This window comes from Eutrema salsugineum, unplaced genomic scaffold (assembly GCF_000478725.1).
Source record: "Eutrema salsugineum unplaced genomic scaffold, Eutsalg1_0 scaffold_16, whole genome shotgun sequence".
Classification (NCBI taxonomy): domain Eukaryota; kingdom Viridiplantae; phylum Streptophyta; class Magnoliopsida; order Brassicales; family Brassicaceae; genus Eutrema; species Eutrema salsugineum.
The window spans coordinates 2,823,648-2,848,351 of NW_006256858.1; the positions used below are offsets into that span (position 1 = coordinate 2,823,648).

Below are 24,704 nucleotides of genomic sequence, written 5' to 3' on the forward strand. Positions count from 1 at the left end.
TTCACTATATGTTGAGTTCGATTTACATGGTACAAAAGTAGATGCACAGGCGATGAATTAAAAGTTCGGTAGATGATGAAGATGATTTGATGACTAAATAGATCCATTAAATCATGTACCAACCACACTTAGTTAAACCCTATATTAACTAAATTATATATACTTAAACACATAGAAAAGCACGCGTCTGTGTATATACATATGTATATTCATATATATTTAGGAGCGGCAGTTTAGCGTATTTAAAAGTATGTATTCCTTCATTTTTATTTCCAAAATGAAAGAAAAGTTGGATTTCTTTTCAATGTATTTCTTAATTTTCAACTCCAAAAAGAATATTTTTAGTATATTTTTTATTTTTATTTTATTGTTAATTATTAATAATGCATTTTATTTATAAAAATTATAATAAATCTATTTTTTCAATTAAAACTTCTATAAATTATAATATTATTTTAAATTCAACTATTATAATATACAAATAAAACTATACACCATTTAAAATTATAAAAAAAAATACATTTTAACTTTATGTATTTTTTATGTATTTTAAATTTTATGTTATTTCTAGTTTCAGTTAATCTTTTTAATTTTTTATTTTCTATTCTCAAATTTTAAATCTATTTATCTTTAATTTTAAATTAAATATATAAATAATATAAAGGATTAAATTATAAATAAAAATATAGTTTTAAAAATTAATAAAAAGTAAAAGAATATCTTGTAAATAAAAAGTTCATCTGTAAAATGAAGTTGAAAATGAGGTTATCTTATATTTGGAGGAAAAAATAGCATTCTTCTGTAGGGTTGAAGAATAATTTCCTACAAAATGACGTTTGGAGGAAAAAATGGGATAGGGTTGGAGATGCCCTAATCTTTCATAAGGAAGCTCCGCATGATAATTATAATTTTAATGTTATTAAATTGAAGGATTAAAATCAATAATACAAAATTAACTAAAATTAGAAATACTAATATCGATTTGTTTTAATGCATGGGCATTATGATTAAGAATGAAAGTTGCGGCCATTATTTGATTTAGATAAACAAAGATTATGGTGTAAATCATGACACGTGTCGACGCCACTCGTATCTTTAAATTTTATATAGTTAGCCCTTTGTTTTTCGCTCCTAAATGTCTGTCTTCCACGATAAGACATTGAGTCGGCTTGATTGTCAACATTTTAGCTAAATGAATGGTTGTAATATATAGTTAAGGTTTCGTATGCATTTGAATTAAATGGTGTAACACTTTCTGTGTGTTCACAAAAAGTGTTTTTTTTTTTTGTCTAACTGTTTCACAAAAAGTGTTATTTTAAGATTTTATTTTTGTTTTACAAAGAATGTTATTTTATATGTTTAATACATAATCTTAAACAAAAATCCAATTTTATTTATTTTTTTTCTATGTACTAATTAGAAAAATTAAATTGTTGAATGTATTATGTCAAAATAACACTTTTTATAAAATAGAAAGAGTAACTAATTAAACAAACGAAAAAATCAAATGTAATTCACAAAATCATACAGAATAATGGAAGAAGCTATACAACAAACAGTTTATTTGAGATCTTTCTTTTGTAATTTTATTGGCCGTCACTTTTGGTCTTTCCACTTTGGAGGAAAGAAAAGAAAGATAAAAAGCGTAAATAAAAATCTGATTTTGATCTTTAGACAAGTTGAGATATTTTACTGAAGATAATTTTGGAACCTTTTACACGACCTTGTAATTTGACGACAGATGGGGAGTTGAGAGCTATAAAGTCATTAATTTGAATACCCTTTTATATTCATGATAAGACGCTTTATTAATGCATGATATATTCACATTTATTAAAAGTTTAAAACACACAAAAGCAAAATACAGTAGTCAACAAGAGTCAATAAATATCTTAAACTGAATAAAACGATTGCATCAAAATTATTCTCTAACACAAGGAGCTTTGCAAGAAACAAGAGACTTAAGAGTACTATTCCCTTTAGACATAACCTTATCATCGTCAGTTTCTACATCACTCGTACACTTTCTCAACGCAATAAGAAAAGGATCATCTTTCTCTTCTCGTCTCTTTCCTGCTTTTCTCCATTTCATCATACAAGATTTCACTAACGAGGAAGATCTAACCAACCGTTTTGATAACGGATATGGTGGTGGCAAAGGTAGCAATGTTGGTACCGCAATTTTATTATCAACATTTGACGTCATGTCTATCTCTAACCCATCTTTATTAGATAGCGATGATGAAACTTGAGGAGATGATGACAATTGCAACTGGTTTTCGTGAGAGAACATGTTATTAATTTTATTAAGTGATAGATTAGTGATCTATAGATGATAAGATTTGAAAAAAAAAGCTAATTAAGAAGGTTTTGATAGGCTTGCGAAGTATATATACGGGTGTTACGTTTTGAATGGGGTTGAGACATGATAAAGGCATGAACAATAGAAAAGAATAATTAGGGATGAGACATGCTTGTTGATGTTTATGGTTATTGAATTAAATTTTAGAAGACCATGCATGTGTCTTTATTATTCACATTCATTACAATTCATACGTTTGAGTTTTCTTTTTGTTGTTGGTTAAATTCATACTTTGGAGTACATTCATTAGTCCATAAATTGTCTAAGTATATTATAAGATCACACTTTGGAAGCTAACACGTCACAAATATTATATGTATTGTTAGTGACGATATTGTGTTTCTTTGAAGATGACTTTTTATAGCTTATTTTGATCTTATATAGGGACATGGTGACTTATTTCTTCTCGAAAAGGAATATTTAACAATTAATTTCGGGTTCAAAGAGATTATAAACATTAACAAAGATATGAACTTCAATTTTTTTTTTTTTTTTTTTTTTTAATATGAACTTCAATTTGATTGATCGCTGCAATTAACAGACAAATTCCAATAGACATGCTTGTACTTGTAAACAAACAAAAGATAAACAACCTAAGAGGTAGGCCCAAGATCTTATATGACCATTGCACCGAGCTTTACAATCTTATAAATGGGCTACAAATGGGCTGACATGTAAAATGACATCGAGTGGTTTATACATTCCAACTACTATATATTGAGTAAATGTCAACCATTAAATATACAATTAATTCTCTCAATTGGACTTTCACCTCTATATGATTAAAAAACATTACTATTGTTAATGAAAAGTGAAATAGTGTAAAGCACTAAGGACCACCTCACGAAAATTTTGGTGAAATTGCTTTAGTGCCCATTTTCAACTCGCAATACCAAGAACACATGGTTCGAAATTACTGGACCAGAAATCCTAACAACAAATATTTAATATTAAATTCAGTGGATACCATTACCATGAACATGTTTTTTGACTAAAATCTAAAACTCTATTAAAAAAAGGAAGATTAATCTAGGCATTTAGCACACGATAGATACTGATACAGTCCACTCCAATATTATTCTGTTTTTTTTTTTCGGCCACTTCAGTATTATTCAATAAATATATTTCAAAGCAAAACTTTCATTCTCATTCTTAAAAAAAAAAGTGTTGGTGACTTACTAAGGAGAACAATTCTAAAAGTTCCCGAATTAATGTCAGTTGATCAGATCTTCACACTGTAAGAAAATGGATGGCATGATTAATATTTAAGCATGAGTGTTGGTGGTATACATTTATACAATAATTAAAGTTGAAAAACAGCAGTATAATTACATCAGACCCAACATATAATCAATTCAATAATCTCCTCAATTAAATTCTTCCTTTTATCTTACGCACACTTGCTAACGCGTGCTGTAATATCAAAAATTCTCTCTGTCAAAGGGAAATTGCACATTTAAATCCTCAACTATTTGCAATCGGCACAAAAAATACCCAACTATCAGAGTGACAAAATAATTCCTCAAGTTGTCGTTGACCACGCAAATTAGGGATTAATGAAATCAATAGTTAACTCTCTTAACGGGCATCGTTAGTATTAATCTCGTTCTAATTTTTGTCATCGGGATTTCATTAGTTTGAACCCTAAAAAGCTCCAAGTAGAAACCAAAGGCGATTTCCGGCGAAGCTTCAAACCTGACTCCGGCGAGTTACAACAGCGATACGATTCAGAAGAAACAAGCTTTTTCATCAACAATGGTTAAGACTATGTGGAAAAGAGGCGGAAAGAAGCTTCCAGTTCGAAGAAATCGAGAACCAGAACCCGAACCTGATCCTCTGAGGTAATTTCCAACTTTGCTTGTGAATTTTGATTAATGAAAACTCGTGTTTAGAATAGAGAATTTCGATTGTAGGGTAACTGATGAAGAAACGAATATGGGTTTAGAAAGAGATAATGTTGATGGAGAAATGGCTACCAATGTTGAAAACCCGGCGAATGTGTGTTTGGAAATTGTGTGCTATGATAAAGAGAGAGTAGCTAGTGTAGATGAAGAGAGAGTAGGTCGTGCAGATGAACCAGAAGGAGGTTCTGCTGATGAACAGGAAGTTGCAGATGTTGAGAAAAATCTAGAAGAGTCTGATAAAGATTCATCGGTCGAAGGAGATGATTGTCCAGTAATTGTTGAAGACACTGCAGGATATAGAGAGAGTGAGCCAGCTTTGGCTGAAAATCCAGAGGATAATGATCCTGAAGAGGAGCTAGTCAATGTGCAAATATGTGAGGATGATGAATGGTTTTCGCATTTTGGAGAAGGTGCCCCTGAAGATGGAAATGGTGATGATGATAGTGGAGATGAAATCTTGGATGATGAACACATTCCATATCCTTTGACAGATGATGATGAAGACGAAAATCGGACAGAGGAAAGGCCATTCAACTTTGGTCCGGATGACATTTTGGCATTAGGGAAGACATTCAACAATGCTGAGGAGTTCAAGTATGCATGTCTCACTTATTCTCTGAAGACACAATATGATATCAAGATGTACAAATCATCTCAGAGCAGGCTTGGTGCAAAGTGCACAAAAGAAAAAGAAGAAAACTGTGCGTGGAGGGTCTATTGCTCTTTTGAGAAGAGCAAAAACAAGCTGATGATTAAGTACTACGATGGTAAACACGTTTGTGTAAGATCTGGATCGACGAAGCTTCTGAAGAGTGGTACCATTGCACAACTGTTTGAGGAAAGGTTAAGACTTAATCCAAAAATCAAGTCGCAGTTCATGGTTGATGAAATAAAAAGAGAGTACAATTTGAATGTTAGTGTGCATCAGTGTAGGAGAGCGAAGGCATCACTCGCAGCTGCAAAAAAGGCTAGCCATGAAGCTCATTTTGCTAGAATTTGGGATTACCAAGCTGAGGTACTTAGGTCAAATACAGGTTCAACAATGGAGATAGAGACCATTCCTGGTCCAGTGCCTGGAAGCAGACAAAGATTCTACCGGTTCTACATGTGTTTTGAGGTATTAAAAGCATCTTGGAAGGAATCATGTAGGCCTATAATCGGTTTAGATGCAGCATTGATGAAGTGGGATATTAAAGGCCAAATGTTGGGAGCAGTTGGTCGAGATGGTGATAACCGAATCTTTCCCATTGCTTGGGCAGTAGTTGATGTGGAAGATAATCCAAATTGGTTGTGGTTTGTGCAACTTCTGAATAAAGATTTGGCACTTGAAGATGGAGCTGACATTACCATCATCTCGGATAAACACAGGGTATGTGTCTAAGTTCTTTCTTTTTTTGGGTAATGGTTTATGGTTGTCTATGATTTTGCACTAAGTTCTTTCTTTTTTTTTTTGGTAATGGTTTAGGGTATTCTCAATGCAGTTCACACTGAGCTTCCTCGGGCTGAACATAGGATGTGTGCTAGACATATTGTGGAGAATTGGAAGAAGACCCATAAGGACATAAAGTTTGAGCGTTTGTTCTGGAAAATTGCTAGAAGTTATACTACTGGAGCCTTTGAGGATAACTTGGAAGCACTGAAGAAATACAATCAGGGTGCATATGATTCTCTACAAAGCACTGCACCAAAAACATGGTCTCGGGCATTCTTCAAGCTTGGTTCTTGTTGCAATGACAATTTGAATAACTTGTCTGAGTCCTTTAATCGAAATGTGAGGAGACAAGGAGGAAGCCGCTGCTGGATTTCTTAACTGAGGTTAGAAGGAAATGCATGGAAAGGAATGCAAAAAGAACTCTCTTAACAAAGAGGTGGAAGAAAAGATTCACTCCAAGAGCAGACAAAGAGATTGAGTTGAATAGGCAGAGAGCTAGAGAGTGCATTCGATACATGACAACAGGAGATTAGCATGAGATCGACTTCCATGGTACAGCATATAGTGTTCATATGGGGAATAAGACTTGTGGTTGTGGGTATTGGCAGTTGAATGGGATTCCATGTATGCATGCTATGTGTGTCATCACAACAAAGAAGCTAGACCTCAATGAATATGTGTCAGATTACTATCTGACTTCGAAGTGGCAGCAGCTATATGCAAGGGGAATGAAACCTGTTCAAGGGATGAAGTTGTGGCCTCGGTTGAACATGTTACCTGTTTTACCACCACCATCCAGATTTAAAGATGGAAGACCTAATCATTATGCTAGGAGAAAAAGTCTGCATGAATCTTCATCAAATCCGAACAAGGTAACACGACATGGTCGCATACCTAGTTGTTCAAACTGTAAAAAACAAGGACATAACAAAACAAGGTGTCCTAATCAAACTCCACCTCCTGAACCAAAAAGGAGAAGAGGTCGTCCAAGGAAAGACCAGGTTTGCTTTTTATACCCATTACCTTGTTTTTGGATCTGGTATGGTTTGTTTTAGGTACCCATTACCTTGTTTTGCTGTAGGGAGAATCACCTGGAGCAGGATGGGAAGCTTCTCAGTCATCACAAGTTGGAGCTTCTCAATCATCACAAGGAAGATTTGGTTTCTCTGATTAACTGAAGAAGGTCTTCTCTGTTTTTTTTTTTGCATTTCAGTTCGTTTTAGACTGAAAATATGTATCGGCTTTATGTTTTTATGAACCTCTTGTCATCAGCTTTATGTTTTTATGAACCTCTTGTCATCGGCTTTATGTTTTGTATGAACCTATGTATCAGCTACTCCTGATTTTGGTTAATTCTAATGGTGGAGATCTCTTGTTAAAATGTCTTTCTTCTCAACAAAAAACAGAGAAACAATAGATACAAGTATAGAAAAAGGAGACAATCCATACCAAAATCAATACAAACTTGTCTTACATAGAGATAAAGAGATAGAACTACTCCCATACAACTACTTTCTTAACACAAACCAACACACAAATTTGGTCTTACATAAAGGGAAAGAGATGCAAACTTTTTTACTTGTTACCAAATACAAGTGTGTTTCCTACACTTTTGTGAAACATGAGGTGATAATTGATCACACAAGCCAAAACACAAAGAAAAACAACAAGTACCAAGTTGTTCATTCTGAATTTGTGTAGCTCGGTTTTGCATTGAATGACTTGATCTTTCACATTTTCCATCTCAAGTTTCAGCTCATTTAGTCCGATTATGCCTTTCTCATTCTGGGATTCCCTTTGTAACAAGTCCATAACTTCTTCATACATCCCATCTTCGACCCATTTAAACAAATGCCCATTCTACACATAATGAAACAGATGTGTGTATCATCATAAACATGTTATTACTCTCAAGAACAAACCAAGAAGAAATCTCAAAATAAAAAACAAAAGTAGAGAGCAGAAGTAACTTACCTCTCTGGAAACAGCACAACGAAAGTAAGGACGTCCATGATTAGTTTTTGATCCTGATGTATAGATGGTAACATCACTTCCACACACACATTGTTTTGGAAATCCTTTTCTTCCATTAAAGAACCCAGACTTAGATGAACTCCCAAATTCATTTCCGCAGTATGAACTTTTCTCCTCCTACACTCAAGCGATTACAAATCCCTGAATTTTGTATTCTACTTACTCAAATTCATTTCCGCAGTATGAATCGACACTTACAGATTTCCCGTGGAAAACCGATGTCTTTGTAGATGAGTTTATATCCGTTTCTGTGCAAGCATTCTTGTTTCTCATGATGTTCTTCATGATTTCTCTGTCGGATTTTGAGCTTTCTCAATGAAATCGAACTCTGCTAATTTGCCAGAGTCAGGTTTGAAGCTTCACCGGAAATCGCCTTTGGTTTCTATTTGGAGCTTTTTAGGGTTCAAACTAATAAAATCCCGATGACAAAAATTAGAACGAGATTAATACTAACGACACCCGTTAAGAGAGTTAATTATTAACTTCATTAATCCCTAATTTACGTAATCAACGACAACTTGAAGAATTATTTTGCCACTCTAATAGTTGAATATTTTTTATGCCGATTTCAAATAGTTGAGGATTTAAATATGCAATTTCCCCTCTGTCCCACTACAAATTTTCTCTAACCGTTTCCTTTTTTTGTTAACAGTCACATGGAAGTTCCACTTTCTTCAACCTCTGCGAAGTCTCTCTGAAGACGACGGAGAGAGAGAGAGAGAGAGATTAACGATGGCGAGGAGTTACCGGTTTAGCTACCGGTTATGCCTAATCCTCCTCATAGCCTTCGAAACGGCACGGCGTTTGACTTCCGCCGATCCAAACGACGAGGCGTGTTTGAAAAATCTCCGGCAGAGCTTGGAGGATCCGGCGAGTAATCTCCGGAACTGGACTAACTCCGTCTTCTCCAATCCTTGCTCCGGCTTTACTTCTTACCTCCCTGGTGCTACCTGTAACAATGGCCGAATCTATAAACTATCTCTCACTAATCTCTCCCTTCGCGGCTCAATCTCTCCGTTTCTCTCCAACTGTACAAATCTCCAATCCCTAGATCTATCCTCGAATCAAATCGCCGGTGAGATCCCGCCGGAGATTCAGTTCCTCGTTAACCTCGCCGTGCTTAATCTCTCGTCAAATCGTCTCTCCGGCGAAATCCCCCCGCAGCTTGCTCTCTGCGCTTACCTCAACGTCATCGATCTCCACGATAACGAGCTCTCCGGCCCAATTCCGCAGCAGCTAGGACTCCTGGCGAGGTTATCGGCGTTCGATGTGTCGAACAACAAACTCTCCGGCCAGATTCCGACGTATTTGTCGAACAGGACCGGGAATTTCCCGAGGTTTAATTCGAGCTCGTTCGTAGGGAACAAAGGATTGTATGGGTATCCGTTGCAGGAGATGGTGAAGAGCAAAGGATTATCGGTGATGGCGATCGTTGGGATTGGGCTTGGGAGTGGAATCGCGAGCTTGATGATTAGCTTCACTGGTGTTTGTATTTGGTTGAGAATCACTGAGAAGAAGTTGGCTGAAGAAGAAGGCAAGATTAGTCAATCAATGCCTGATTACTAAAAAGTTAATCTCGATTATGGATTTTGCTTATAGTCTTATAATTAGTTTAATCACGGCTTCGAAACAAGAAGAAGTAGAAGATTCACGAATTTCTTGGTGTGTGTGAGTTTTTTTGGTCTATTCTTTCTTTTGGGATTTTCCCTCTATTTTTTTTTTTGGGTTTTTGAAAACAAAAAATTACTACTTATTGTGCTTCACTTCTATTTTAAGGAATGAGAAAATTTTGTAACTTGGTTATATCATCGAAGATGAAGCAAAAACTGTTTATAGCATATAAGATAAGGTATGTTATTTCATTATTGAATATTGAGAAATATTTATACATTAGAGAATGTGAATAAATAGATAAATCAAATCGAAATTATATATTCTTGGTAACGGATACTGCGGTATCAGTGAGAGACAAGTGGACCCGATACTGATTTGGTTACGTTCATGCCAGTGGATTTGTCAGATAGATGAAACGGTGCGTTTTGTATTTTAAAATAGAAAAATAATACAGCTCTTTCTTTTACGATTGATGATCATCATCTCCACTCTACATGATGGCCGTCTCATGATTATGTTTTGAATTCTTTTAAAAAGTATGGTATATCTTTCTTATTATCCGCTTAGAGCTTTTATAAAATTCTCTGTGCATTTTAGTTACAAATTTTCTATATGTAGAGAGTTTTAAGTTCTTTATTACTAGATGAAAAAATGAAAAAAATACGCAACTCCAATTCGTTTTCTAAACAAGTACCGGTTTTCGATTTAATAAACCGGGTGTACCGGTTAGCACCAACCTAACTTCTCATCCAGCTGCAACCACGTTGCTTCATAGCTCCAAGCATGTTCATGGCTTCTCTGGTCTCTTCTGCTTCTTTCCACAAACCAGACCCTGCGTAAATGTTCGCCATCTGAACATAAACCGATGGATCATTCTTCTCTTGCTCCATTAATAACCTAGCAACCATCTTCCCCAACTTCAAATCTCCATGAGCAGCACAAGCACTAAACAAAGCCCACCACACATCAACACGAGACCCGATGCTCTTCTCGCTCATCTTCACCAAGCTTTCCGCTTCATCGAGGTAACCAGCTCGACCAAAAAGATCAACTAAGCAAGAGAAATGATCCACATTTGGTACCACGCCGTGAAATTCCACCATTGAGTTAAAAATCTCGAGTCCCTCATTCACTAAACCGGCGTGGCTGCAAGCAGAGAGAACCGCTGTGAAAGTGGCTGCATCTGGATCCACTTTTCCTTCATCTTGCATCGTCTTGTAGGTAAGAATCGCGTTCTCTCCTTCCCCGTGTCTTGCGTACGCAGAGATCATAGAGTTCCATGACACAACGTCTTTTTGTGACATCTGATTGAACACTTCAAGAGACTTTTGTATAGTCCCGCATTGAGAGTACATGTTTATGAGGGCATTACCTATCAATGTCTCATTGACTTGCCCGTGTCTGAAGGCATAAGCGTGAGTCTGCTTCCCGAGAATCAAAGACGAAATGTTTACGCAAATGCTCAAAAGAGTGCTAAGAGTATAAGCATCAGGTAAGACTAGGACCTCTGATTCTAGCAAGCTAGAGAATCTTTTCAAACTTTCAAAGGGAAACCCGTTATTGTAAAACCCTGAGAGTATCGCATTCCATGAGATTAGATTCTTCTTCGTAGTTCTTTCGAATATTAGGTCCGCTTTCGCCATCTCTCCATGCTTGGAGTATGCAGATATCAACGCGTTGGAAATTTCGATCTTTGAACTAAGCCCAAGTTTGATTCCACACACTTGAATCATCTCTAAGCTATCTAAACCCAGAGAGCTTGTTAAAAGACTTCCGAAAGTAAACTCATCCGGTTTAACTCCTATTCTTTGCATTTGCTTGTATAACGACATCGCAGACGCACCCAATTTCGCTTGGTTATAACCCGAGATCATTGTATTCCAAGTAACCAAATCTTTCTCTTTCAATGATTCGAAAACCTTACGAGCTGCACCAGAATCCTCAAACAAAGAATACATTGTCATTGTGGCATTGCTGACCAATGTATAGTCTTCATACCCAGTCTTGATTGCTAGTCCATGTACTTGGCGTCCCATAGCAGCACATGAAGACAAACTCATAACACTAACAAAGGTCAGATCGTTTGGTCTAAGACCAGCTTCTAGCATTTGTCTAAATACCATTAAAGACTCTTCCTTTTGGAAACCAGCCAAACCATCAATCACCACATTAAAAGTGACCTGATCACGAACAGCAACATCAGCTTCTTCAAACAAAAGGCGAGCACTAACAGCGATTTGGCAATTGAAATACATTGTAATGAGAGCATTAACAACAGACGATGCAACCAAAAACCCAGCTTTTATAACCAGCGAGTGCACCTGCTTACCGAAATCCAAAGAACCATAGTAACACATACTCAAAACAGTAGAGAATCCGAATTTGTCATGTCGAACACCAAGCTTGTGCATTTCTCGAAACAACTCGATACTCGTTCCGTGATGGCCACTTTCTTTGCAACCAGTGATCATAGCGTTCCAAACCGCAACATCATCTCTCTCAGGCATTTTATCGAACACCTCAAAGGCAAACTCGATATCACCAAGCTTAAAACTTGCGCTGAGAAGCGTAGTCCATGAATAAACATCAGGTTCCTTTATCTCTTCGAAAGTCCTCTTCAATGAAACCAAGTCCCCTGATCTCGCATAGAGCGAGAGAAGCGTATTGGAGACGTGAGAGTGACACAATATACCCGAGCGAATCGCATAGCAATGTACCTGGCCACCAAAGATGGTATCACGAAGGTGCCCAGCGGCAGTGATTGCAGACGAGACACTGTAATGGTCTGGTCTCAGAGTTGTGCAACGGTGAACATCGGCGAAGAGCTTGAGAGCGTTTCTGTTCTCGCCGGAGCGAGTGAGACCGGTTAGTCGGCGGTTGAGATTGCTCAAAATAGTTGACTTTTCGGCTTTGGCTGAGAAACCCTCTGAAAAACATAGAGCTTTTCTCATCAGTCATCTATAAGCTCGATTTTGTTGTTGTTGAAGAAGTCGCCTCTTTTAGCCTTTTAAGGCTTTTCCTTTTCATATGCGAAACCAGAGGAGTCATTCATTGAGAAAAGGAGAAAACTTTACAAGACGTAAACGTCGTCGTTTAGAGTGAGAAAGAGAGTGAGAGATGCGTAGATTCTCTACCATAGTCGATCGTTTGATCAGCAAACGCTATATTCTCTTACCAACCTCTCAAGGAACTTCACGAATCGATTTCATCTGCAAAAGGTTTCACATTTCTAAAGTTCTCAAATACGATTTCGTGGAGTCGGCGGAGAGGATCAACGGGGCTGGTTTAGTTTGTCCAGAGAAGAGGCAGCAGGAGGATGAATTCGCCGGTGACGTCGAGAAGATATACAGAATCCTGCGGAATTACCATTCTAGGGTTCCGAAGCTGGAGCTTGTTCTTCACGAATCCGGCATCAATCTGCGACCCGGGTTAATCGTGCGAGTGCTGAGTCGGTGTGGCGATGCTGGGAATCTAGGTTACAGATTCTTTCTCTGGGCAGCGAAGCAACCTGGTTACTGTCACAGCTACGAAGTGTGCAAATCGATGGTGAAGATTCTTAGTAAAATGCGGCAATTCGGAGCGGTTTGGGCATTAATCGAAGAGATGAGGAAAGAGAATCCGCAGTTGATTGAGCCGGAATTGTTCGTTGTACTGATGAGGAGGTTTGCTTCTGCTAATATGGTGAAGAAAGCAGTAGAAGTGCTCGACGAAATGCCTAAGTATGGTATAGAGCCTGACGAGTATATCTTCGGCTGCTTGTTAGACGCCTTGTGTAAGAACGGTAGTGTTAAGGATGCTTCAAAGCTTTTCGAGGATATGAGAGACAAGTTTCCTCCGAATCTTCGGTATTTCACTTCGTTGTTGTATGGTTGGTGCAGGGAAGGGAAGTTGATAGAAGCTAAACATGTTTTGGTTCAGATGAAGGAAGCAGGGCTTGAGCCAGACATTGTGGTTTTCACAAACTTGCTAAGTGGGTATGCTCATGCTGGTAAAATGGCGGATGCTTATGATCTTATGAAGGATATGAGAAGGAGAGGTTATGAGCCGAATGCTAATTGCTACACGGTTTTGATCCAGGCGTTGTGTAAGATGGAGAAGAGAATGGATGAGGCCATGAGGGTTTTTGTTGAGATGGAAAGGTATGGTTGTGAGGCTGATATAGTGACTTACACCGCACTGATAAGTGGGTTTTGCAAATGGGGAATGATCGATAAAGGTTATAGTGTTTTAGATGATATGAGGAAGAAAGGAGTTATGCCGTTGCAAGTAACTTATATGCAGATAATGGTGGCTCATGAGAAGAAAGAACAATTTGAAGAGTGTTTGGATTTGATTGAGAAGATGAAGCAAAATGGTTGTCTTCCTGATCTTCTCATTTACAATGTAGTGATCAGATTGGCCTGCAAGTTAGGAGAAGTGAAAGAAGCTGTTCGGTTATGGAATGAAATGGAAGCTAATGGTTTAAGCCCTGGAGTTGATACGTTTGTTATTATGATCAACGGATTTGCAAGCCAAGGTTGTCTAATCGAAGCCTGCGATCACTTTAAAGAAATGGTAAGCCGAGGAATATTCTCTGCGCCTCATTATGGAACGTTGAAGATATTGCTGAATACTCTTGTTAGAGATGATAAGCTGGAAATGGCGAAAGACGTTTGGAGTTGCTTATCAAACAAAAGCTCTTCTTGTGAGCTGAATGTATCAGCTTGGACGATATGGATCCATGCTTTGTTCGCGAGAGGTCATGTGAAGGAGGCATGTTCGTATTGTCTGGATATGATGGAGATGGACTTGATGCCGCAGCCTGATACTTATGCGAAACTTATGAAAGGATTGAATAAACTGTATAATAGGACGATCGCTGCAGAGATAACAGAGAAAGTGAGGAAGATGGCAAGTGAGAGAGAGATGAGTTTTAAGATGTATAAGAGGAGAGGTGAGGAGGATTTGATTGAGAAAGCTAAACCTAAAGGGAATAAAGAAGGGAAGAAGAAGAAGACAGCTCATCTTCATAAGCATAAATGGAGAGGTGAACCAAGTAGAGCTAAAGCATTGTAACATTATTTATTACCTCAAAAGAAGCAGCTTTAGATTTATAGCTATATCAAACAGTGTTCATGTTTTTTGCTTTGTTTCATGACGTCAGTTTGATCTTGTTGTTCTTTTTGTCTCTTAGCTAAGAGTGAACAACATGTAGTTGCAGGTTTTTCTCTCAATGAACTTGTATTATTAAATACCGAACGAGTAAACCGCAAATTATTCGGTTTGATTCGATCTCAGACAAACAAACCGATCCAAACCAAAGAACCGAAAGCTGAGATTTTCAACGACTACAAACGAGAAGAGAAGCAGTGTTTCAAGGCAATGAACAGATTTGATCTTCTGCAGTTCTGCAGATGTCGCGCTTTGATAGAATCACATAACCTTTTGATCAAGTAAGGTCCCTTTTGTAATCGTTAAGCGAGTGAAATCTCTCAGTCAAAAGCTTCAAATTTCTTCAATTTGACTCAGAGTATCGTCGTTTGGATCGTCTCTCGATGTTGAAGACACTGTCTCTAGCTCGTGACCGTCTTAGGTCCAAAGCACCATTATCGTCTTCTCCTACTTCGTCTTCTTTTACCTTTCGTGTCCTCTCTTCTCCGTTTTCTTCGAAGCGGCATGCGCCCAAGGCGAGTAAAGAAGAAGAGCCGCCTTTAAAAGAATCCGTTTTGCTGTACCCGAAAGATCCGTCGAGCACACCTAAGCTCTTCCTTGTCCAGCCTCGTCTTTCGCCGCCTAAGTTTCTGCAGGCGAAGCTGAACGAAGCGCTCTGCCTCGCGAATTCGCTTGAAGAACAGAGACATGGGTACTTCGAATCTGATTTCTTCGACAAGGAATTGCCTTCTCATGTTGTTGTCCAAAACCCTGTTGCTAGATCGCCTAAAGCTCACGTAGGTCCGTTTGAATTTCTTCCAAGAACTTTAGGTGTATTAAGAATCATGCCTTCCAAGTGTTCGACGAGTTTCCTGAGAGACTGATGGGTAAAGTGGTTTTCAATTGTTAGATACTTATTTCGGGTCTGGGACTGTAGACAACATCAAGTGCCATCTAAATGCTGAAGATTCCAAGGCAAGCAGCTAAATTGCCGCTAAATATTTCACCAATATCAATCTCTGGTTTTTCTGTTACTACCTGTTATGGAAATTTTGATCATGTTGTTACAATCTCTTGATGCTTAGGAAGAAGTTGATGCTGTTTTTGTCAACGCCATTTTGTCAGCTGTTCAACAACGAAATTTGGAGGTAACGCTACAAAATCTGATATTTTTTTTTTTCCTTCTGTTAAAGCTAATGTTGTGTCTTTGCATTTGATTCTTCAGAGAATATGGGAAAAACCTGTACTAGACCGTGTAGGCCTTATAATCGAAATATTTAATGCTCATGCGCATACCAAGGAAGCAAAACTTCAGGTACTGTGACAGTAAAGATCCATCATTTACTTAATAGGAACGATTTATTTAATAGCTGTTTGGTTCATCCATTCACAGGCTGAGTTAGCAGCTCTGATGTACAAAAGGAGCAGGCTGGTTCGAGTGCGTGGTACTGATGGAAAACAGACTTTTGGGCAGTTTGGAGAAGCTGAAGTTGTTAGTGCCCGAGGGTGAATTTTCTCAACTTGATATTTATGTATACCCTTTACCTTTTTTTGAAATGCTGATGAAAAGTTTATTAAATCATTTTGCAGGAGAGCAGCAAGTAAGGGATCTGGTTTCGTAGGTGGTGCAGGAGAAACTGAGCTTCAGCTTCAGCGCCGAAGGTTAACCGAAATTATATTACATTTATAACTTAGAACACGGCTCTCTTCACTTTTATTCAATCTACGATCATAACAAAAACTTAATCTACCAGAATATCAGACCGGAAGCTTCGCTTGTTATCCCAAATTAAAGATGCCAGACGAACACGGCTATTGCAGCGAGCTGCGCGTAGGAGACAAGGTGGTTTAGAGGGTAAAAGTTTAGCCACCATTGCTGTCGTTGGTTACACCAATGCTGTAAGTGTTTGAATTTTACCCCCCAGGGAATCTAAGCCAGAGACCAACTGTTTTAATCTCCTTCCTGAATTTGTTTGTTGGTGCTTTTGTTAGGGAAAATCAACTCTGACAAGTGCTTTAACAAGGACTGCTCTCTACTGCAATGAGCGGTATAATACAAATGCTTTCAAACTATCTTAAACTGTCAAATTTAAAACTGAACTCTTACCTTTTGAATGCTTGGTCTGGCTTGTGCAGATTGTTTGCCACTTTAGATCCTACACTCAAAAGTGCCATCCTTCCTTCTCGGTAAGTTGTTTGATACACGTCAAGGATCATAATCATAACTTATTGGTACACAGGAACTACTATTGAACTGTATGAGTTGATTTTATCCAGAAGGAAAGTGCTTCTTAGTGACACTGTTGGATTCATATCAGATCTGCCTATACAGGTAATGAATACCTACTCTAATTCCATCTTTCATTTTCAAGTATTTTTTTACGTCCTTTTTATTGGCTCGTGGCTTTTTGTAGTTGGTGGAAGCATTTCAATCGACTTTGGAAGAAGTTGTAGAAGCTGATCTACTTCTGGTAAGTACTAAACGAAAAAAAAAAAAATCTAGTCTTGAGTTACATTTGAAGTGGAGAACTGTAGAAATCTTGGTCTTGATGTGATTCGTTCCTTGCAGCATGTAGTTGATTCAACGGCTCCAAATATCGAGGAGCATCGTTCAACAGTGTTTCATGTCCTTAATCAAATTGGAGTACCAGAAGAGAAGCTTAAAAATATGATTGAAGTCTGGAATAAAGTAAGATTTCAATAAACCATTTTAGCAAAGAAGCAACCCGCCTTTTTTCACACTGGGAATTTTTGTAGATTGATTATGAAGAAGAAGAAGAGCAAGTGGAAGACATGCATTATCTAGATGATGGCAAAGGAGAAGAAGAAGAAGAAGAAGCAGCTGAGTTAATCGACGGTTCAATAGCTGAAGAAACTTTGGAAGCATCTGAAGCAGCAGTTGAGGAAGACCAAATTGAAAACCAAGAAGATGACTCTGATGGATGGCTATTGTCTGATGAAAATGTCAGTGACTCTGAGCTCTGGAAAGTTCCAGAAGATGCTAAACTAGTTGCTGCACAGAAGAATGGACCAGATGTCAGAGTCTCTGCATTGACCGGAGTTGGTCTGAAGGAATTGATGTATCTTATTGATGAGAGATTGAAAGGTGAAGATGATAAGCTTAGGTCTCAGACAGTAGTTGAAAGGAGCGAGCTTCAGAGCCGTAAATGGAGACCACCTCGTAAAGATGATGAAGAGTTAGCCGTTGAACAATAGTTTTGTCTGTCAAATTGCTTCTGTTGAATTACAATGAAGTTGAGGACTTTGTGTATTTTCTTTTTAATAAAACAGAACTACAGAAGTGTATGCCGTTTACGTGTTAAAACGGCAAGAGGTTTGTTAAGAATTGTTAAATGGCCGTCAATGCGACGTCGTTTTCAGCACAGCGCGTCATAGCCATACGCGCTTATACGACGCGAGTATAAATACGTAGATAGCGATATTGCAGTGATAAAATTAACACACTTGCGAAGCTTCTTTCTTCTCCTTTAGTAAATTCAAGTGAGGTGTATAGAAGCTGTTAAAGGCGCATTTTCTCGGATCTGAGATCTTAGATCCCAAACCATTGTTTATTCTGTAACATTGATCCGAGGTCGATTTGCTCTCTTCTTCTCCATTTCTCCACGATTTGAATCCTCTTTTACGCTTATTGGGTTTCGTTCGTCTCGCGTGAATTCGTTTTTTTCTGTGAGTTGTTTCATGGATTTGTCGGTAATCTGATTTTGTTTCTGTTGATGAAATTCATTATTATTGGTGATGTTTTGGCTAAGATGTTGCTAAAATTTGGAGAACGATCGCAGCTAATTTGTGGTGGAAATTTGATTAGATTTCATGGATCTGTTTCTACCTTGATGAATGTGTAGGATCTCTGAATGGGAGAATTTACTAGATTTTTATTCGATTTTTGTGTTTGGTTTGCTTATGCTATTCAATGTTGAAATCATGGAGATTGAGAGTTGTTCTTTGTGTTCTATGGATGTTCAGTCTAAATAGGACATGGGTAAATCTAGTTATGTGTTTTTTTTTTTTGGCTTTGTAGGTCTATTGGCTTGAGCTTGTTGGGATCTTAGTAATGGCGAGAAGACAAGTAGGTTCAACTCGACGTGTAGGGGATGGTGGAAGCTTCCCATTTGCAGGAGCGTTGCACTCAAAGTCTCGATCGTCTCCATTATTATCTATTTGCCTTGTTCTTGTGGTATGACTTGTGTGCTTCATTGTAGTTCTTAAATGGATTTGCTTCATTGTTAATCTGAAAACTAATTGTTGTTCATCTGTTTCGTGTTTCAGGGGGCTTGCCTACTCATTGGTTATGCATACAGTGGTCCAGGTATGTATATGATCATAATCTTAGTCTATAATAGGTATTTCGTGTTTGTTAGAGCTCAAGTAGCGAGTTTTCTCATCGCCTTCACTCGTGTTCAAATACAGGTATCTTTAAAAGTGTCAAAGAAGTCAGCAAAGTTACAGGTGATCCTTTGTTCTCATCTTCGATACATGTGCTTAAGATATTCCAAAAATGCCTTCGTCTGCATTGAGTAACCTTATTAGCTTTTTTAAAGCTGTGCAAAGGCCTGACACTCGGATTTTGTTATGAATTCGCAGGTGACTATTCTTGCACATCAGAAGTCCAAAGAGCCATTCCTGTTCTTAAGAAGGCTTATGGAGATGGGATGCGCAAAGTCTTGCATGTGGGCCCTGAGACATGCTCAGTGGTTTCCAGTCTCTTGAAAGAAGAAGAGACTGAAGCATGGGGTGTTGAACCATATGACATCGAGGATGCAGATTCTCATTGCAAGAGTCTTGTGAGCAAAGGCCTTGTACGTGTGGCCGATATCAAGTTCCCTCTGCCCTACCGAGCAAAATCCTTCTCTCTTGTGATCGTGTCAGATGCTCTGGATTATCTCTCACCCAAGTACCTGAACAAGACCGTGCCTGAACTCGCGAGGGTAGCTTCAGATGGTGTTGTTCTTTTTGCAGGTATGTTGCCTAAAACTTGAGAATACTGTATAGATATTTCTTTCGAGTTTTGGTTTCTAACCATCTCAACTGTTCCAGGTCTCCCTGGTCAGCAGAGAGCTAAAGTTGCTGAACTATCTAAATTCGGTCGACCCGTAAGTTTACTAAACCTTGTTCTCCTGATTTATCATATATGAAACAGCCCTTCCCCATTTGTGTATAGTATAAGTGGCGTTAGCATAGTTTATATAGTTAGCTATTATCTCTTCATGATTCAGACTTCATGACTCTTGAATTATCAATCTTTCATAAAGTTATTCAAACAGAACGAGTACAAGACTTAATATCGGCTCTCTTTTTTTTTTTTTTTGCTTATTGGCAGGCTAAAATGCGTAGCGCATCGTGGTGGAACCGCTTTTTCGTCCAGACAAACTTAGAAGAAAACGAAGGACCAAGCAAGAAGTTTGAACAGGCTGTGTCCAAAGGATTATACAAACCAGCCTGCCAAGTCTTCCATCTCAAGCCATTACATTAAACCAGCCACCACCAAGCGCACTGTTCCACACTAAAAGCATATTCACACGTAGAGCCGCTCGCAAAAAACAAAACAAGAAAAAAGAAAAATAGCTTAAATCAATATTCTCCTTATATTTTGTAACAGGTCAGTTTTTTTTGTGCTTCCAATGTTGTATCCGTCAACACAATTGTTCCTATTCAATTAAATGATAATTATCACCAATAATCACTGCACGAACACTTGCCATCTTTGAAGCAATGGAACCTAAGAGTATCCCTTACAATGATCTCTCTACCAGCAACTGCAGACATAAACTTGATCGCATTGTGACAATCTCCACATATCCTAAGATTCTTCTTCACAACTATTTCCTCTCCTTCTCTTGTCGACATCAACCCAAAAGCCACCGCTAGCTTCTCGCTGTGATGTCCTAACCGTTTCTCTTCTTCTCCTTCCCCTGCCTCGTCCTCCTTCACCATTGCCCATTTCTTATCCATCACATACCCAGCTTTCTTCATCTTCTTCATCATCTCCTCTAAATACTCATAAACTTCCCTTATCATCGGGTGAGACCAATCTTCCGCTACAAACACATGCTCCTTCTTCTTCACTTCGATCCAACTACAACCCGGTTTTTTCCGTATCCTTTTCTCCCTCATCGATTTCCTCACAGCAGCCACATCTTCCCATTTGCCTGCATCTGCATACATGTTTGCTAGCATCACATACGGCGTTGCAGCTAATGGTTGCATCACCATAAGCTCATTAGCTGCTCTCTCCGCAAGAGCCATGTTTTTGTGTTTTCTACAAGCATTAAGCAACGCGGCCCAAGCAACAGAGCCTGGCTTAAACGGCATTGCATCTATGAATCTCTCTGCCTCTTCTAGCTTCCCTGCTCGTCCCAAAAGATCGATCATACAAGAATAGTGCTCAGCCTCTGGTTCGATCTTGAACGTTTCCTTCATGGTGTTGAAATATCTCTGCCCTTCGGCGACTTTACCAGAGTGTACACAAGCAGAAAGAACGGCTACAAAGGTTATCTTGTTAGGCGCAATACCCGAGTCTAGCATCTGTTGGTATAAAAGCAGAGCCTCTGTTACACGCCCGTGCTGCGCATAACCTTTGATCATACAATTGTAAGATACAACATTAAGCTCTGGCATACGATCAAACGCCCGCCTTGCGTCTTTCAGGTTTCCGTTCTTGCAATACAGCGAAATCAACGCGTTGTTCACAGAGATTCTATTCGAAGGGATGTGAGATTTAATCGCCAAGCCATGAATCTGCTTCCCTTGAGAAGAAGAGGAGAGACTTGAGGACGCACTTATGACACAGACAAAACTACAATCATCAGGTCTATGTCCAACACGTTGCATCTGTCTAAAACTCTTCACAGCTTCCTCAGAGAGTTCCTCGTTCAACGAATACCCAGAAATCATCGTGTTCCAGATAACCAAATCCGGAAATAGAATCTCTCGAAACACCTTCTCAGAGTCAGACATACCGTAACGACCTCCACATTTCGAGTATAAATCGATCAAACCACTTCCCACGTGCGAGTTCTGGTGAAATCCAGCCTTGATCAGCATACCGTGGAACTGACGGCCACCGATCAGATGATTCAAGCTCGTGAGAGCATTCAAAACACTCGACAATGTATACATATCGATCTTGAACCCTTTCAAGATCATTTCTTTATACAAAGCTAAGGCCTTTGCTCCTTCCTTGTGCTGCCCGTAAACCACAATCATCGAGTTCCACGAAACCTCGTCTCTTAACTCATCCATCACATAAAACACCGAAACCGCCTCTTTCAAAAACCCGTTTTTACTGTAATACGTAACGAATGCGTTATTCACAGACGAGTAAGAATCAAACCCTCCAGAGACAGAGAAGCAATGAAGCTGCTTTATCAAATCGACGCGGTCACAACAAGCTGCTATCAATCCTGATAACGTAAACCCATCAACCTCAAATCCCAATTCTCTCATCTTCTTGAAAAGTATCATCGCGGGAACAGTTTCTCTGGCATCAGCGTATCCCGAGATGAGGGTATTGTAGGAAATGGTGTCTGGCTGCGGAATTTCGTCGAACAGCTGTCGTGCGATGTGGATTTTCGAGTCTTTCGCGTAAGCTTTGACGATTACGTTGTAAGAGAAGACATTGGGTTCTTCGGTGGAGTCGAAGGCGGCTCGTGCGTAGGAAAGGCGACCACATTTGGAGTAGAGGTTTACGAAGTGGTTTGAGAGGTAAGTGGAAGAAGCTATAAGGGATTTCACGTAGAGCGCGTGAAGGGATTTTCCTGTGAAGAGATCTCTCTCCGCTACGCATTTCAGTAGAATGTATCGAAAAGATTTGAACGTCAATGGCGTATTGTTCATCTAAATAAATTACGAAGTGAATCTCTGAGATTTGTATCTCTGTTCTGTCTTGTCTGAAGAAGTCAGCTAAACAAGTCAAAGTTTGGGTTTTTAAGTTTCGTTGATTGATGTTGGGTTTGTTTCCGATTTAAGGCCCATTTATATCTTATGGGCTTATTTGATATCTAGAGTTTATTTAAAAATTTTAATTGAATGCAAAATTTATTCAAACAAAAAGATTTTTTTTGTTTTTAATGCGAATGGAGCTTAGCCGATTTCCAACATTTTTTAATTAGTGTAATAATAATAAGAAAAAAAAATACTTGTTTGTCAATAATTTAATAAGGAGTTCAATATATGCGTTGACTGATATCTTTCGGTTGTTTGGAAATTATCTGATGAAAACAAAAAGAAAAACAGATAACCGAAATATATGGAGTGAGGAATAATATAGCACATGTTATTGCATAACATTAATTTTTAGAGATGACGAACCAGTTGTTTGGCACAATCAATTTAAGCTATTAAAATCTTGTGATAACCCGAGGAAATGGCAGCGTTCCTTTATAATATTGCTGTTTGAAAATAATTAGATACGTTTAGGTGAGTGAATCCAAAATAATGCTGCCTGCACCAAATTGAATTAGTTCTAACAATTATCAAAAGTTTAGTAAAAAATGACGTGTTCTCTATCGCTCCAGCCGGCTCCATCTGGATGAACTCGAAGAACGTTTATCATTAATCGGAGAAAGTTTCCCACGCTAATCGAAATTTTAGAAATGGTTATGATGGTGGTTATTTGCAAAACTATGTGACATGACACACAAACCGAAGTAGAACTGACACATATATGATGACTAAATCTGAACTAAATTTTCGTTAACCGAAGTAGAACTGACATTTTTTTCATGAATCTCAACGCACTGAAATTCCTAACCACATAGCTAAAATTCATCCAAAAATGTAAATTTTCAGTGAGTAACGCAAAATCTGAAATTTGATGGCATATGGATACGATCATAGACCATTGAATTGGCAAGAGAAACCATGGTTCTGACTGAGAGAGATGGAGATGGATCAAACCACTCTTTCTTGGGTGTTATATGGTAAGATTACAACATGTGTCCATGATCCTTCTCATTTCGAGAAAAATGAGTGGAAGGAAAAGGAAACAACGGACTGACGGAGGGATCCGAATCAGACTTATATGCGAATGACATGCATCTACCCCAAAAAAAAAAAACAACTTGTATCAAAGTTCAGAAATCTCTTCTAATGCAAAGTAATGGAGCTCGTAATGCTAGACTTAAAACTTGTTACTAGTTAAGTTGATTTTTAATTTAGTTTGTCAAGTTGATAAAAAGAAACTACTAATTGTAAGGAAAAAGATTTCAGCAAGATTTGTAGAAGAATCAAATAACTTTATCTGTGTATAAACGACGATTCAATCCCAAAACTAAATAAAATCCTATCCGCCAACCATTTTTTTGTTTAATAAAAATTTGAGTGTGTAGTTGTAGTCTTGTAGAGATGGGTGAGATCTCATAATACGAACAGCTTGTTTTTTTTTTCGCATGTTCTTTAAATTGTTTTGTTTTTCTATGTCTGTCATACTGAATACTGGATAAATTCCTTTAGCAAAACAAAATTCGAGATAATTTAGTTATTTGACGAGTCAAATTTAGAATCGAATAACGAGCCCTGAAAATGTGGGACATTCAACGGCTGTACATAATGGTTTCAAGATCTTTCACCTGATTTTCTTGTTATGTTGTTTGGGCTGATTAATCGTCGTCTATTATTATATACGCTGAGCAAATTCCTTTTCTTACAGTATACAGTATACAGTTTACGTTTTTTTTTTTTTTTTTTGGCTTAGGGTAGCCAATTTTCAAAACATCCAACTCGCGCGATCTTGATATGTGTGTTCCATAATTAATTTAGACTAGATTCGAATTTTTTATTATTTAACGAATTTTGTAATATAATTTGTGTTTTTGAGTTTATATATAATTATTTTTATAAATATATTTTTTTAATAAGTAAAAATATTGATTTTTGTGTTTAGATATATTTTTAACCCGTCCGCTAATATTAATTCAAAATGAACTATTATAAAGATATAATTCTAATTTTTCCGTTCATATTACCGTATAATATAAATATTTGTTAAACGTTTGAGATGTATTAACTGTATTATTTAGCATTATAGTTTTCTAAAATTTAATCAACGAAAGAAGTGTACAACTGGTTTTTCAAACCACATTATAGTGTATGCAATAATTTTTAATTTTTTATGTTTTAATTTTGTATGAAAAATATATTTTCGATATACATGTATAATTCAAAATTAGTAATATTAGTTACCAAAATATTTTTAACCCGGTTTTTTATA

At 37.8% G+C, this 24,704-nt stretch overlaps 6 protein-coding genes across 7 annotated transcripts; 3 read left to right on the top strand and 3 right to left on the bottom strand.

Annotated features, from left to right (window-relative positions):
* Positions 1-7,192: 7,192 nt before the first annotated feature.
* LOC112087818 (uncharacterized protein At1g43920, Chloroplastic-like) lies at positions 7,193-8,017 on the bottom strand. The gene is made up of 4 exons (XM_024157825.1): positions 7,931-8,017; positions 7,673-7,849; positions 7,373-7,558; positions 7,193-7,213 (listed from the first exon to the last, which is right to left on the bottom strand). The coding sequence occupies exons 1-4, from the start codon at positions 8,015-8,017 to the stop codon at positions 7,193-7,195; spliced, it is 471 nt and encodes a 156-aa protein (XP_024013593.1).
* A 368-nt stretch (positions 8,018-8,385) lies between these two features.
* LOC18021303 (inactive LRR receptor-like serine/threonine-protein kinase BIR2) lies at positions 8,386-9,564 on the top strand. Its single transcript, XM_024157887.1, has one exon. It carries the CDS (start codon positions 8,465-8,467, stop codon positions 9,296-9,298), a length of 834 nt encoding a protein of 277 aa, XP_024013655.1. The 5' UTR covers positions 8,386-8,464; the 3' UTR covers positions 9,299-9,564.
* A 388-nt stretch (positions 9,565-9,952) lies between these two features.
* On the bottom strand, positions 9,953-12,324 carry LOC18021304 (pentatricopeptide repeat-containing protein At3g49740). Its single transcript, XM_006404043.2, has one exon. The coding sequence runs from the start codon at positions 12,295-12,297 to the stop codon at positions 10,084-10,086; it is 2,214 nt and encodes a 737-aa protein (XP_006404106.1). The 5' UTR covers positions 12,298-12,324; the 3' UTR covers positions 9,953-10,083.
* Positions 12,325-12,393: 69 nt separating this feature from the next.
* On the top strand, positions 12,394-17,861 carry LOC18021306 (pentatricopeptide repeat-containing protein At3g49730). The gene is made up of 14 exons (XM_006404045.2): positions 12,394-14,372; positions 14,894-15,277; positions 15,387-15,451; positions 15,562-15,624; positions 15,702-15,791; positions 15,870-15,982; positions 16,067-16,138; positions 16,231-16,375; positions 16,469-16,524; positions 16,613-16,663; positions 16,754-16,808; positions 16,891-16,947; positions 17,046-17,165; positions 17,234-17,861. Exons 1-14 carry the CDS (start codon positions 12,464-12,466, stop codon positions 17,690-17,692), a joined length of 3,639 nt encoding a protein of 1,212 aa, XP_006404108.2. The 5' UTR covers positions 12,394-12,463; the 3' UTR covers positions 17,693-17,861.
* A 65-nt stretch (positions 17,862-17,926) lies between these two features.
* LOC18021307 (uncharacterized protein At3g49720) lies at positions 17,927-20,174 on the top strand. Of its 2 annotated transcripts, none has more exons than XM_006404046.2 (7): positions 17,927-18,068; positions 18,516-18,671; positions 18,764-18,803; positions 18,905-18,943; positions 19,079-19,453; positions 19,532-19,587; positions 19,815-20,174. In XM_006404046.2, exons 2-7 carry the CDS (start codon positions 18,549-18,551, stop codon positions 19,965-19,967), a joined length of 786 nt encoding a protein of 261 aa, XP_006404109.1. In that variant the 5' UTR covers positions 17,927-18,068; positions 18,516-18,548; the 3' UTR covers positions 19,968-20,174. The 2 variants fall into 2 exon arrangements, with proteins under 2 accessions (XP_006404109.1, XP_006404110.1); XM_006404047.2 differs by having other exon boundaries at positions 17,960-18,163.
* LOC18021308 (pentatricopeptide repeat-containing protein At3g49710) lies at positions 20,108-22,330 on the bottom strand. Its single transcript, XM_006404048.2, has one exon. The coding sequence runs from the start codon at positions 22,328-22,330 to the stop codon at positions 20,165-20,167; it is 2,166 nt and encodes a 721-aa protein (XP_006404111.1). The 3' UTR covers positions 20,108-20,164.
* Positions 22,331-24,704: the final 2,374 nt, after the last annotated feature.

Bases quoted from the DNA above. Each gene is read 5' to 3' on its own strand.
- LOC112087818 (XM_024157825.1), bottom strand. From the start codon at position 8,017: ATGAAGAACATCATGAGAAACAAGAATGCTTGCACAGAAACGGATATA. The intron at 7,850-7,930 runs GTAAGTGTCGAT...GCTTGAGTGTAG, and splicing joins CGGTTTTCCACGGGAAATCT to GAGGAGAAAAGTTCATACTG. The intron at 7,214-7,372 runs GTACTTGTTGTT...GTTTGTGTTAAG, and splicing joins AATTCAGAATGAACAACTTG to AAAGTAGTTGTATGGGAGTA.
- LOC18021303 (XM_024157887.1), top strand. From the start codon at position 8,465: ATGGCGAGGAGTTACCGGTTTAGCTACCGGTTATGCCTAATCCTCCTC.
- LOC18021304 (XM_006404043.2), bottom strand. From the start codon at position 12,297: ATGAGAAAAGCTCTATGTTTTTCAGAGGGTTTCTCAGCCAAAGCCGAA.
- LOC18021306 (XM_006404045.2), top strand. From the start codon at position 12,464: ATGCGTAGATTCTCTACCATAGTCGATCGTTTGATCAGCAAACGCTAT. The intron at 16,525-16,612 runs GTATAATACAAA...TGGCTTGTGCAG, and splicing joins GCTCTCTACTGCAATGAGCG to ATTGTTTGCCACTTTAGATC. The intron at 16,809-16,890 runs GTAATGAATACC...GGCTTTTTGTAG, and splicing joins TATCAGATCTGCCTATACAG to TTGGTGGAAGCATTTCAATC.
- LOC18021307 (XM_006404046.2), top strand. From the start codon at position 18,549: ATGGCGAGAAGACAAGTAGGTTCAACTCGACGTGTAGGGGATGGTGGA. The intron at 19,454-19,531 runs GTATGTTGCCTA...CAACTGTTCCAG, and splicing joins TGGTGTTGTTCTTTTTGCAG to GTCTCCCTGGTCAGCAGAGA. The intron at 19,588-19,814 runs GTAAGTTTACTA...GCTTATTGGCAG, and splicing joins TATCTAAATTCGGTCGACCC to GCTAAAATGCGTAGCGCATC.
- LOC18021308 (XM_006404048.2), bottom strand. From the start codon at position 22,330: ATGAACAATACGCCATTGACGTTCAAATCTTTTCGATACATTCTACTG.